The sequence below is a fragment of the Chiloscyllium plagiosum genome, chromosome 14 (assembly GCF_004010195.1).
Source record: "Chiloscyllium plagiosum isolate BGI_BamShark_2017 chromosome 14, ASM401019v2, whole genome shotgun sequence".
Classification (NCBI taxonomy): Eukaryota; Metazoa; Chordata; class Chondrichthyes; order Orectolobiformes; family Hemiscylliidae; genus Chiloscyllium; species Chiloscyllium plagiosum.
In genome coordinates this window covers 13,725,906-13,739,392 of record NC_057723.1, presented here as the reverse complement: position 1 = coordinate 13,739,392, position 13,487 = coordinate 13,725,906, and the positions used below count along the sequence as shown (strand labels likewise).

Sequence of the window (13,487 nt, the reverse complement as noted above, 5' to 3'; positions counted from 1 at the left end):
CCTGTTGAAAGTGCTTAGGATATTTGCGTGCAAATTAAGGAATAGTACAAATTAAAGGATATCTTACCATTGATCAGTCTGCACCTACAAATGATGTAAAGAAGAGCCCTCACAGCAGATAGTGATCTAGAGAGTAAAACGTTTTTATGAGAATTGATTCAGCTGGAACTGTTATTACAAGAGAAAATTGACGGACAAGGTGTTGGAGTCATCCAAATTATAAGGCTGAAGAATATTGAGCAATATTTAGGAGTACTGCATATTGATTTGGGAAGTTGGAGAGGCAAAAATTTGGGCAGATCATTTGATTATTTTGTTAAATGAATGGTTGGTTTTAGAATATTGTAGAAAATAACATGGCTAAAAAGTAGTTGGATATCTTCTGGACAGAGTAGAGCAAGTATCTTGGGTATAAACATATCATTTGTCACTGCTTTGATAGCACGTAGAAAGATTCAGTGGATCATGCGTCTTTTCTGGTTGTAAGATTTTATCAGTTTCTGTACTTTCACCTAATTCACCTGTGCTGACTTGTCACCTCTTAAATCTTTATGCCAAATTACCATTTGGATCAAGTTCATGAATTTTTCTACCATTTATGTTAATGGTTGTATGTGCTTCACCCTGGATGAATCATTGCATGTCTATGATCTGTGCTATGTATCATAACACATGATAGTGACAGCAAGATTTGATTTTTTTTTAAAGAGGCTAGAAATCAGATTCATAGTACCTACTATAATATCAGTTTTAGCTCAGCTCAGGTAATAGGATCATCCAACCTCTTGAGTTAGAAGATTCTGTACCTTTTAACATATTTTGAATGAAATATTAAACTGAAACCATACCTGCTCTTTTGATGCAAAAACTCTCAAGCCAATATTTAAAGAATAAGAGAGTTTCCTTAATGTCCTGACTGATATTGATCCCTCAAACATTATCACCAAAACAGTGTCATCTGATCATTATTACATTAGTGGTTTGTAGAATTTTGTGTGTTTATAAATTGGCTGCTTTGTTCCCTAAATTACGACAGGAGCTCCATTCAAAATTACTTCATTGGCTGCAAAACATTTCTCGGAGGCCATGTAATGCACCATCTAATTATTTATTTATTTTGCAGCTCGTGACTTTGAATTTTCTTAGAATTGTAAATTTTACATCAAGACTGGATCATAGCACTTTTGTTGGTATATGTTTCTTCAGTTTAATCTCAGTAATTTATATAATGCAATTGTAAGTCATAATTTCATAGTTGCAATATTAGTACCCCTCCTCCCGCTCTGTTTTCCACCTCGCTCTCTCTGTCTTCCCCCTCCTCTCTCTCATGCCCCGCCCATCTTCCCTCTCACGCTCACTGTCTCACTTGTACGTGCTCGCTCTCTCTCTCATTCCCCTCCATTTGTCTATATGCCTCTCTCATGCTGTCTAACTCCAGCCCCCACCCAGGTGTGCTCTGTCTCATACAGACACATGCACGCCCACACACGCACATGCACGGTCTCATGTTTGTGTGGTTTTCAACACAACAGAGCTGACGTTTCCTACATTTGAAACCATCTACTATTATCCAATGCACAAAGAACAGTTAAGTAAGATACCATTTAGTGACTGAATATTGCTTTTAAAGAAACAGTTCCTTCAAAATAATTTTTTTACAGCGGACAGCTGTTTATGCTAAACACAATCAGAGATGAAGGATTTGAGTATTTATCCTATCTCACACCTGTCGCTGTTTTCTGCATCAGAATTCATGCTGATGATTGAATCCATCAGGTATTGAAGGTTGGAAATAGTTCAGACTGTTCTATTTATAGGCACTTAATTTGATACCTCGGGATGAAGCACCAGCAGAAAATGAACCAAGAACCTGCCTTTGAACAGTCACGGAATGGAAATAGAATATCTCTATAGCTGATACTGTATAATTCTTACAAAGTGGCTAAGTATTGAAAAGGATCAGTCATGCCTAATCTTCTCAGATGCATTTGTAAAATTTTTGTTGTTAAATATGTAAGTTGATAACATTACAAGTCAAAGCACATCATGCTATCAAGAAAGTTACGTCAGTGTTTATGAGGGGATTCTTCTGTTAATGTTGAGACTTTAAGCACTGTATTGCAAGGGAACAGCATGGTCCCTCTGGATTTTGGATCATGTCCCTAGCCGTCAGAATTAAAATATCTCAGCTGTATTTGCTATGGCTTCATAATTTCTCAACCAGAACATTAGGTGGTATGCTCCGCTTAGAAAGTGACTGTATTTTTGAAACGATGGACGATACCAGAACTGACAAAACTTTGCAAATAAAACTCGTCTTTCATGAAGAAAGTCGAATTTTCTGTATTTGTGAACGTTGGCGGGAATTCCTAGGTTTGAAGCCCAGATTTGGAGGAAAATAATGAAAGAATTTAAGCAAAAAGTTTAAATTGTAATTGTCAATGGAATATTTATAGCTATGAATGGTTACTATGAGACTGACTGTGTAAAAAAAATTGTTTCCGTTTACCAAATACTGAATCAGAATCAGTTTCATTTTGAAGTTTGGTGGATGTTTTGACACCAAAACTTAGCATTAAAGCAAATCATAACATGGATTCTAGATGCTTAGATTAAGTGCTGAACAAAGAATAATAATTGAAAAATGACTTTAAGATAATTGCTAACTTCTTGTTTTGCCAAGAGTTAAAGCTAAATCCCATTTCTTAATTTAGTGCACCAGAAGCAATTTAATGAACTGCAAATTTTAATGAAGGTGGCATCCTTGCTATTGCAAAACCCAGTGTGCTGTTTTCTGTTGAAGACAGTTGGATATGCCTGTTGGTAGTATATTCCAAGATTTTTAAAATAAATGCTACATTCCATATAGTTGTTGGATTTTAAAACCAATATAAATGGCAGTCAGCCTTTCATAGGACTGCATACATAATTTTGAAGGAGAAGTTTGACTCGAGTGTTGATTTTATAAGTAATTTTAAGTATTGCTGAAAAAAAAGCTTTTCATCTTGCACTTATCAGGACAATTCACAAGAAATATCAAAGTAAAGGGAAACCTAGCGTACTGTATGAGGAGTTTGCTTGTTGGTTGGCAATTGGACTCTGATTGGTAAAAACTTTGTCACATATTGATTTGTACATACTGGTATTGAATCTTATTTTGAAAATTACACAAAGCTTGCAAACAATATTTGCTTAGATTTTTTCTTCTCTCTCTCTCAAATGAACAGAGCAACATAAAGACAGATCCAAGTTTGAGTTGGAAAGAAATGAGGGCTCGGAGAACATATATGTTCCAAGTTGCACAACATCGAACAGTTCAACTGAACAATATTTTTCTGGAGCACACGCTGCTCCTAGTGCAGTAACTGTGGTAGCTCCTGCCCACCATCCTGACAACACTACAGAGAGCTGGTCTAATTTCTATAACAATCACACGGGCACAAATTCCTTTGGTAGAAATGCAGCCCCAAAGCGACGATGCAGAGACTATGATGGTAAGAAGCATGCACAGCTTTCTTTAGCAAAAAGGTTTTGCGTGAACTCATATCCAACTGTTGCATTTTGAAGTGTGTGAATATTGTCAAGATAACCTGCATTGAAATGGTCGCATAGAAAACTTAGGTTTAATATAAGAATGCTCAAGGGTAATATGATATTTATGAAGATGGTGTGGGTGCATTGAGAATATTTCCAGTTGGGACAAAGAACACACAGAGGATATCAATGTAAGAGAGACATCAAGAATTTCAGAAGAAACTTCTTTACCCCAAGAGTGACTAGAATGGAAGTGACAACTGGGCAACACGTTTAAGTGAATAAATGAATACAAGGAGATGATTAGCCATTCATATGAGGGATCAGGGATTAGAAGGGTAAAATAGGTTTGTATGAGGATAGTTGGGAGGAGTCTGACATGGAGGGTAAACACTGGCTTAGACTGGTAGGGCCTAAGGTGCAGGATATCTGTATAATTCTATGTAATAAAAATGGATCAAAATCAGTGCTTTTCAGGTAGAATTTAATGGGTTTTCCCTGGTGTATGATTTGTTTATTAGGCTTGCTTTAAGGCTTTGCGGACTGAAACACATTGTTATGCCATGTCCAGCATCATGCATGCCCGCTGGGCTGGTTGTCAAAAGTGCAGGACAGATTTTGGAAATCATCACTAATCTGAAAGTACTATAGATGTCTCAAAATATTTTTAGTGTCTTGTTTGTTGAAAATAAATGTGTCAGCTGTTTGTGGTTATGGACCTATGAGTATTTACTCTGTGCAATGCATGTGTAGTACTACAGTAAGGTGATTGCTGAAAAACATTACTTCCTTTTTCTTCACACAACCAGTAGAATCCCTTTTGTGTCCAAGTCCGATTGATATGTTAGAAATAATTTGCAGAAAACATTGCACTGAAGTTCATGTCTTATTTTCAGAGAAAGGTTTCTGCATGCGTGGTGACCTCTGCCTTTTTGACCATGGGAACGATCCACTAATAGTGGAAGATGTGACTCTTCCTGGAATGATTCCTTTTCCGCCGCCACCTCCAGGCTTACCTCCCCCAGCTCATCAGTTGCCTCCACCAGGGCATCACTTACCTCCACCCTTACCAGGTCTCCCTCCTAATTTGAGGTTACCCCCATTACCGCCACCTGGACAGCCACCACCTCCTGGCATCCATCCTGTATCTGGCAAGTACATCATTCTTTTTTGTAAAACACTGAGTTAAACATATTTGTATTTAGTAAACTTTGATTAATTCAATGTAAGCTTTTGATTGTTCTTCAATAATAACTAACATTCATTTAATGTAAGTCTTTTGACCTTGTAGCGACTATTTAATTTCACTCCTGTGAATTAGCATTATGTTTCAGTTGTGAGAAAATCACTGAACACTGAATGTTAACGAAGAAACATGGACATACATCTAATATTCTTCATAAGTGAGGATAGCACCACGTAATGTTAATGCAATTGTGTTTTAAAAGTTGAAAAGGTGTTAGTGAGTTTTGAGAGGATTTGTGGCTCAGGTTGTGGTTCTGGATGTAGGTTTGCTCGCTTACCTGGAAGGTTCATTTTCAGCCGTTTCGTCACCATACTAGGTAGCATCTTCAGTGAGCCTACGGACAAAGCCTGGTGAAAAGGTGTGCAACATGCAGTCATTACAGAGGAAATTATGGGATTAATCACAAAAATAGCCTGACATTGGGGTGGCACGGTGGCTCAGTAGTTAGCGCTGCAGCCTCAATGGCAGGGACCCAAATTTGATACCACCATTGGATGACTGTCTATCTGTGTGGAGTTTGCACATTCTCTCCCTACCTGCATGGGCTTCCTCTGGGTGCTTTGGTTTCCTCCCACAATCTAAAGATGTGTAAGTTAGGTGGATTGACAATGCTAACTTGCCCTGTAGTGGCCAGGGATGTGCAGGCCAGGTGGGTTAGACATGGGGAAATGCAATGTTACAGGCCCTGGGTAAGGGGATGAGTCTGGGTGGGATGCTGTACAGAGGGTTGGTGCATACTCACTGGGCCAAATGGCCTGTTTCCACACTGTCAGGATGCTGAGATTCAGAGGTCAGTATTATAGTATTCTGAGTCTAGTGCATGCCACATTGTATTTTTTTCAATATTAAAATCTTTCTGAAGAAGCAGGTTTCATTTTAATGTGCATGGTTGATTTAAACACCCCTGAGTAATGCAATCTTAAATCATTTTTACCACTGAACTGAAATAGACTTAATGATGGGAGAACTGGGATTATTTTTTGGAAAAGTAAGGAAGGTACAATAACTGAGGATGCCTTGTAAGGTTAATTTGATGGTTAACTTAGCATTCCATGATGATTTGCAATGTTGTACAAAAGGTTATAAAAAATCGGATTAAAAAAGTGATAGCTGAGTGAATAGGTAAAAGCTTCTCAACCAAAGAAAGAACATCTCCAATATGCTTAGTGAGTTGTTGTATTAAATTTTGTAGTTCAGGAGTTCCCAGTAGAATCATGAGTACCTTTTAGAATTACTTTTGAAGAAGCTGTATATTTTTAATTGCTGTAGTAACTTGGGATTTGCCTCTAATGGTATATTATCATTTAATGTCTATGACATGCTAAGATATGATTTCCCAAGAGAAAAGATTTTGCTTGAAAACCAGCCTGTTCTGTATGTTATAATTGTCATCCCCTTGTTTTGTGGAATAGTCATGGAGCAAAGAAAGAGCTCATTCATTCCATTGAGTTTGGAAGAACCAGATGCTCTTTGGAAAAAAAAATTCAAATTAGCCTCACTCTGAAGCATTTCCTGCATTTCTTTCCATCTGTTAAGAATCTCTTTTCTTCATGAAAGCTACCACCAGATCTGTTTCCACCCTCCAGATGGTTAGTAGATTCCACACCTTCACCAAGCATTTCACAAAAAGTATTTTTCTGGTGCCTCTGGTTATTTTGCCAATAGCCTTAAATCTATGCCTCTTTGTTATAAATCCTTCAGCCACTGGAAATAGTTTCTTTCTTTGCTGTATTCAAATCCTTTGATGTTGCAGATCTTTATCAAATTTCCTGGTAGTCTTTGCTTTAAGAAAATCCCAATTTCTCCATGCTATCCATGTTGATGCAGTCCTTCATTGCTGGGACCAATCTGGTAATATTTTCATACTACCTCTCAAATCTCAACTTCCTTCCGAAAGTGCTAAGATCAGAAGCAATGTTCTGTCTGAGGTTGAACTTGTATTTTGTAAGTGTTGAACAATCACCTGGCTACTTTAATAAAGCCCAGGATTCTATAGGCATTATAACTGTTTTGTTAATTTTGTCCTATGACCTTTTGAGACTCGTGCACAAATTCTCCTAGGTCTCCGTTTTATGCCGCTCCCTTCCCGCCCCATCTCTTGCCGCCCGAATTCTAAATTTGTAATTTTATTTCCAGTTCCATGTGGTTTTTCACTTGGTGCTGGTGTACTTAGTCACCATCTTTGTTCCCTCCGACGTGGAATGCTTGGCCAGCTCTCAGGGCAGCAACTGGCACATGGCAGTCTGAATTTCAGGAGCTGATGGTGCTACGATTGTTGTAATGGGCTCGGTGGCAAGCCTCGCCCGCGATGGCTGTAAAATATTATTGACAAATGAGTTCATGAATGTTCATGACCTTGGAGGAAATGCCAGTATCGTGATGAACCTGCTTCAACACTTTGTAGATCTACATGGCATAACTTTCTTTCTTGGACTTCTCTCTTCTGTTCTCCTCTCCTCTCCGAGCTGTTCTTCACTGTTGCCATCTTCACTTCTTTCAGCACCCTTATGGCAACTTATGCAATCTTTTCCTCAACCATAGTTGCAGTCAACTTCAGATACAGAATATGGTATTCTTCACAAACTTGCATGCCATCCTTGTGAAGGGGCCATGCTAATCTCTGTAGCGCTCCAAATTTAGTCTTGTCTCTCCCCGTTTCTTTCTTTCTTCAAATAGCATCAGTTACACAGATATCAGTTTCATAAGTCTGTCCTCCGACAGTATGTTATCTTTCTCACTTCTTTATACTTTTTGAAGTTTTATTGCAACTTGGAAATTTTGAAATTTTGCCCCATGACTAACTTGTTAATGTGTATCAAAAACTGGAGTGGCCCTGAAAAATACCAATTTATTGTAACCGTAATCATTTGTATCTGTCTGCCAGTTTTAGAACTACACTATTGCTATTATTCCAGTGGCTTCAATTTTGCAAAATGACAATTATGATACTTTATCATCCACCTTTCAAACTACATGCACTGCATTGACTGCATTGTTCTCATTCATCGTTTCCATTACCTCAACAAAACCTCAGGTTATTCATGTTTGATTTGTGCCGAACAGATCTGTGCTGACGCTATTATCAGTCAACTTTTGTCGAAATGGTTATCAAGTTTTCTTCAGAATTATTATTATTATTATTGTTATTTAAGTGTCCTCGTCAAATACATTTAAATTGCTTATAATTGTTAGTTTTCTTTTCCCCACATTATTTCTATTTGTGAATGTTTGTTTGATTGCTGAGATAGAAAAGTTGAATTGTCTAGTTAAAAGGTGATTCTCAAATAGTCATTATTCCTCCCTCAAAAAATGACAATACCTAAAGTTAAAAATCAGAGTTACTTCAATATGTTTCATTTGTCAACATACTTGGGCATTTGAATGGGTGTTCATTTTTGAAATGTCATGGTTGTGGGGACACTGCTGGAAGTAACATTTTTAATTACGAGCAAAAGTAACCACTTTAGCTGATTTGAAGTTTTTATTTCTTTTTCATCACATGAAATACCAGTTATTCAGAGCGTGACTTTTGTCCAAAACCAAAGCCCTATTGTAAGGTACTGCTAACATTAAGATCTTCAGCATATAGAGTATTGCCACTTTTGGGCCAGGGACTATCTTGAGATTTGGTTTAACATTTTCTGTACTGAGTTACCTTATTGTCACACATGCAGAGCTCTTCATCAAATTGAAAACTATTGAACTGGTAATGGATAGTTTTACAGTTTACAGGATGGCCACTAGTAAAACTCCAAGTATATATCCTTTGTAGTTGCTTTTTTGGCAGCAGACCCTGCTACTTCAGTCTCCGTATGGAAAAAGACAGTATGCTCCAGAACCATTCACCTGTGACTTAGCATCTTCAGTCAGTGGCTTACCTTGACTGAGAAGTGTTAATTACACTACAGCACCAGTGCATTTTATTACTTTTATTCTTGAAACCCTTGCCTACCTTGTTAAATTTGTAGTGCCCTAATTTATCTTGAAGCCTTTTCAACAAGTAGGCAATTTGACAAATATCACTCTGCTGACTTGCACAAATAGCTTGACAATCTTTGGCCTTTAGAGAACAAAAAGACATCGCTTCAGTGAAGCAAAATTAAATAATGTTTGGATGTCATGGGGTTGTCAAAAATATTATGCAAAATGTATATCAATCTTTTTGATTTCCACAAAAATGTAAGTGAGGATTGGACATCCTTCACTCCAATTCAACCAGAGTACCCTTCTCTGATCCCAGGTGTAACAAGGCTCAGAAACATAAAAGTTTACAATTAAGCAAAGTAAAAGTAAAGCAGTACACTGGTGCCAGTGCAATTATGATGAAATTATGTGGGATAAAATAACAAACGTTTCAAATGAATGTATCTCTGACTTAGCATTGTAGTCTATGGTGCTCATTTACAAAACCAACCTATTACAAAAGTATCAGTCACATAGGCTTTGCATATGTAACAGTTGAAACCATTGGACTTTTATAATATGACTTCCTCAATCCCTGCATAAAATCTGTGATGAATTTATTTTTGTCGCCCAGAAAAGATCCTCTTTCTTAAGTATGTAAAACACTGAAAGCTTTGTTGCTGAATTGCGAGAATAGTTATGAATAGGGCTAATATGGTCCTTTTGAAATAAAGTTGTCAATCAAAAGCAACTTTATGAATGATTTCTAAACAAATGTCTCTACCTTTTTACATAGTGTTATAATTGCTGATACTAATGCTGAATATTTTATGTTGTCTTTTATAGGACCACATCCAATCCCAAAAAGTGGTGTAGACAGCATTGAAGTTTCTGGGACCAGTACAGTACCTACCTTGCCACCTCCAGGATTGAGGCCACCACCTTTACCTCAGTATCCACCATATGTGACTTCAGAATGTAAGGAGTCATCATCTTATTTATAAGCTAGAATGAACATCATTTTATGATTGTTTCCATTACTCAAGCATATTTTTAAATGGTGATACTGCTGTATTAATAGTAATGTTGCCTTTTTAAACCTAAACGTCAGTGTCAGCTGATCAAAAGTATACATTTTAACTTGAATTACAATATTAAGTCATTTTAAGGTTTTATGTTTGGTTCAATATTTCTTATTTGAGGTCGTCCACTGTTGTGTCCGCACATTATATATGCCTTTTGCTGAATTTATAACTGATTAAATTTTCCTCATTAATATATTCAACAAATTTTAACTGTGCAAGTACTCCTTGAACACCTAGCCTGAACTGCCTGAATCCAGATATGAGTATTGGGTTGTGGACATGTTGTGAATTTAATTATTTGTGCTTTTTAATACCATTCTGTGCATTGTGAAGTGTAATAAAAATGGTTTGAGACTGTTAGATATTAATTATACCTGTCTTTTGGTTAAATCAGTATGATTTTCTTATAAAATCATAATACATAGGAACAAGGCGAAAGTGAGGACTGCCGATGCGAGAGATTAGAGTTGAGAGTGTGGTGCTGGAAAAGCAGAGCAGGTCGGCCAGGCATCCGAGGAACAGGAAAGTCGACATTTCGGACAAAAGCCTTTCAACATTCCTGATGAAGGGCTTTTGTCCGAAATGCCAACTCTCCTGCTCCTCTGATGCTGTCTGACTTGCTCTGCTTTTCCAGCACCACATCCTCTATACATAGGAGCAACCCAGGTATGCTCCACCATTCAGTGAGATCATGGCTGATCTGACAGTCCTCACTTCCAGTTTCCTGCCTTTTCCCCATAATCCTTGATTCCCTTACTGACTACAAATTTGTCTATCCCAGCCTTTCAATATTATTAATTATCTAACCTCAACAACCCTCTGCATTAAATAATTTCACAGATTCACTACCCTTTCAGTCAAGGAATTGCCCCTCAACTCTGCCTTAAATATGTAATTCTTTATTTTGAGTTTGTGCTCTCTGGTCCTTCACTGTACCACAAGGGGAAACACCTTTCTGCATCTGCCTTGTCAAATCCCTAAAGAATCTTGTGTGTTTCCATGAAGTTAGCGCCCCCCTACCACCCCCATTCCAATGATTACAGGCCCAGTGTATTCTACCCCTCCACATCAGACAATCGTTCCATGCCTGCAATCGACCTACTGAACCTTCTCTGGCTGTTTCCAATGCTGGTATCCCTTTCCTTGGAAAAGGTATCCAAAACTGTTAACAGTGTTCCAGCTGTGGTCTGATTAGTGTCTTGTATAGTTAATTTTATACTCCATTCCCTTTAAAATAAAGGCCAATATTCCATTTGCCTTCCCTATTACCTGCTGAAGTTGGATTCTAACTTTTTGTGTTTCATGAACGAGGTATCCTAAATACCTTTGTCTGTAGCTGTCTGCTGTTTTTCATAATTTTAATAATATTCAGCTCTTCTTCTTGCCAAAATGCATAACCTTAGATTTTCTCACTTTATATTCCATTTGCCAAGTTTTTGCCTACAAGCTTAACCTGTCTTATATTCCTGTACGGACTCTCTCATCTTTGCTGCTCACCTTTCCATCCATTTTTTGTGTCATTCGCAAATGTACATATAGTACATTAACTTTCCTCATCCACATCATATATTGTAAATAATTATGGTTCAGCACTAATCCATGTTGCACGAGTTACAGGTGACCATCCAAAAGATGTTCCCCTCATCCTAACTAATTGTCTTCTGTTCATTCGCCAATCCTCTGCAGATGCTAATATACTACCTCCAACCCCAAGGGCTGTTAAATTATTAAGCAATCTAATGTCTCAAGCAGTCTTAACAAATTCCTTCTGATAATCCAACTAAATTGTATCTCTGCTTCCCCTTTATCTATTTGGCTTGTTACCACCTTAAAGAATTCTAGGAAATTTGTCCAGCATGATTTTCCCTTTTTGAAGCCGTGCTGACTTTGTTTAATCTTATTATGTATTTCTAAAAGCTCTGCTATTACATCTTTTGTAAGCAACTCTTAACATTTTCCCAATCCTAGGCGTTAAGCTGACTGGTCTATAGTTAACTTTTTTTTTTGTTTCCTTCCCTTTCTTAAATGAACCTGTTACATTGGCAGTTTTCCAAATCTCTGGGACTTTTCGGGAATCTAAAGACTCTTGGACGATTACTGCCAGTGCATCCATTATTTCTTTTAGCTACTCACTTTAATATCCTAGGATGTTTCCCATCAGGGCCAGTGGACCTTTTCAATCTTCAACTCCATAAGTTTCACTCATGCTTTTTCTGTAGTGATAGTCGTTTTATTTATTTATTTGGTTTATTTTATCCCCTCACTTTTGCACCATTGTGATTGATATCATAGAAATAGCTCAGTTTTTACTTAAATATGATAGTATTTAATTTTAAAGCTGTGTATGGTTTGTGTAAATTATGTTAATCAACTCTCTAAAACAGCAAGACAAAAGCTGAAAAAATTATTTATAGCTGGATCCTCTACTTTTTGTCATTTACATAAATTATTTGGGTGCGAACATAAGAGGTACAGTTAGTAAGTCCACTACACCAAAATTGGAGGTGTAGTGGACAGCGAAGAGGGTTACCTCCGATTACAACAGGATCTTGACCAGGTGGGCCAATGGTGAAAAATGTGTTGCTGGAAAAGTGCAGCAGGTCAGGCAGCATCCAAGGAGCAGGAGAATCTGCAGTCCTCACTTTCTCCCAGATGGGTCAATGGGCAGAGGAGTGGGAGATGGAGCTTAATTCAGATTACTGCGAGGTGCTGCATTTTGGGAAAGCAAATCTTAGCAGGATGTATACACTTAATGGTAAGTTCCTAGGGAGTGTTGCTAAACAAAGAGACCTTGGAGTGCAGTTTCATAGCTCCTTGAAAGTGGAGTCGCAGGTATATAAGATAGTGAAGAAGGCATTTGGTATGCTTTCGTTTATTGGTCAGAGTATTGAGTACAGGAATTGGGAGGTCATGTTGCGGCTGTACAGCACAATGGTTAGGCCACTGTTGGAATGTTGCATGCAATTTTGGTCTCCTTCCATTTGGAAAGATGTTGTGAAACTTGAGAGGGTTCAGAAAAGATTTACAAGGATGTTGCCAGGGTTGGGGGATTTGAGTATAGGGAGAGGCTGAACAGGCTTGGGCTGTTTTCCCTGGAGCGTCAGAGGCTGAGGGGTGACCGAAGGCGGCGGAAGAATTGTTCGATGTCACGCCGCGTGTTGAACTCATTAATCCGAGAGCGTAGGGGAATGAAGGTGAGGCCTCTGCTGAGGACTGACCTTTCGTCCTCAGAGAGGGGTAGGTCTGGAGGGATGGTGAAAACTCGGCAGGGCTGGGAGCTAGGACCTGGTGTGGACATCGAACAATTCTTCCGCCGCCTTCGCCTCCGTGCCTACTTCTTTAACCAAGACTCTCGCCCACCCTCTGACGACCCCTTCTCCCGCCTCCAACACACCCCATCCACCTGGACACCCCGTGCTGGCCTCCTACCTGCCCTCGACCTCTTCATAGCCAACTGCCGCCGCGATATTAACCGCCACCTGAACTCCCCCACCCCACTCACCCACTCCAACCTCTCACCCTCGGAACGCGCAGCCCTCCACTCACTCCGTTGCAACCCCAACCTCACTACCAAACCAGCAGACAAGGGAGGCGCGGTAGTAGTTTGGCGCACCGACCTCTACACCGCTAAGGCCAAATGCCAGCTCGCAGATACCTCCTCCTACTGCCCCCTTGACCATGACCCCACCTCCCACCACCAAACCATCATCTCCCAGACC

At 38.8% G+C, this 13,487-nt stretch overlaps 1 protein-coding gene and 1 pseudogene across 3 annotated transcripts in view; one reads left to right on the top strand and one right to left on the bottom strand.

Annotated features, from left to right (window-relative positions):
* Positions 1-13,487, top strand: part of rbm27 (RNA binding motif protein 27) — a 146,777-nt gene that overhangs the window by 35,865 nt on the left and 97,425 nt on the right. For all 3 annotated transcript variants that reach the window (XM_043703208.1, XM_043703210.1, XM_043703209.1), the window contains exons 6-8: positions 3,228-3,494; positions 4,431-4,685; positions 9,530-9,661. In XM_043703208.1, coding sequence (XP_043559143.1) covers positions 3,228-3,494; positions 4,431-4,685; positions 9,530-9,661 — 654 coding nt within the window. The remainder of the gene's footprint in view (positions 1-3,227; positions 3,495-4,430; positions 4,686-9,529; positions 9,662-13,487) is intronic.
* LOC122557008 lies at positions 7,341-7,425 on the bottom strand (annotated as a pseudogene).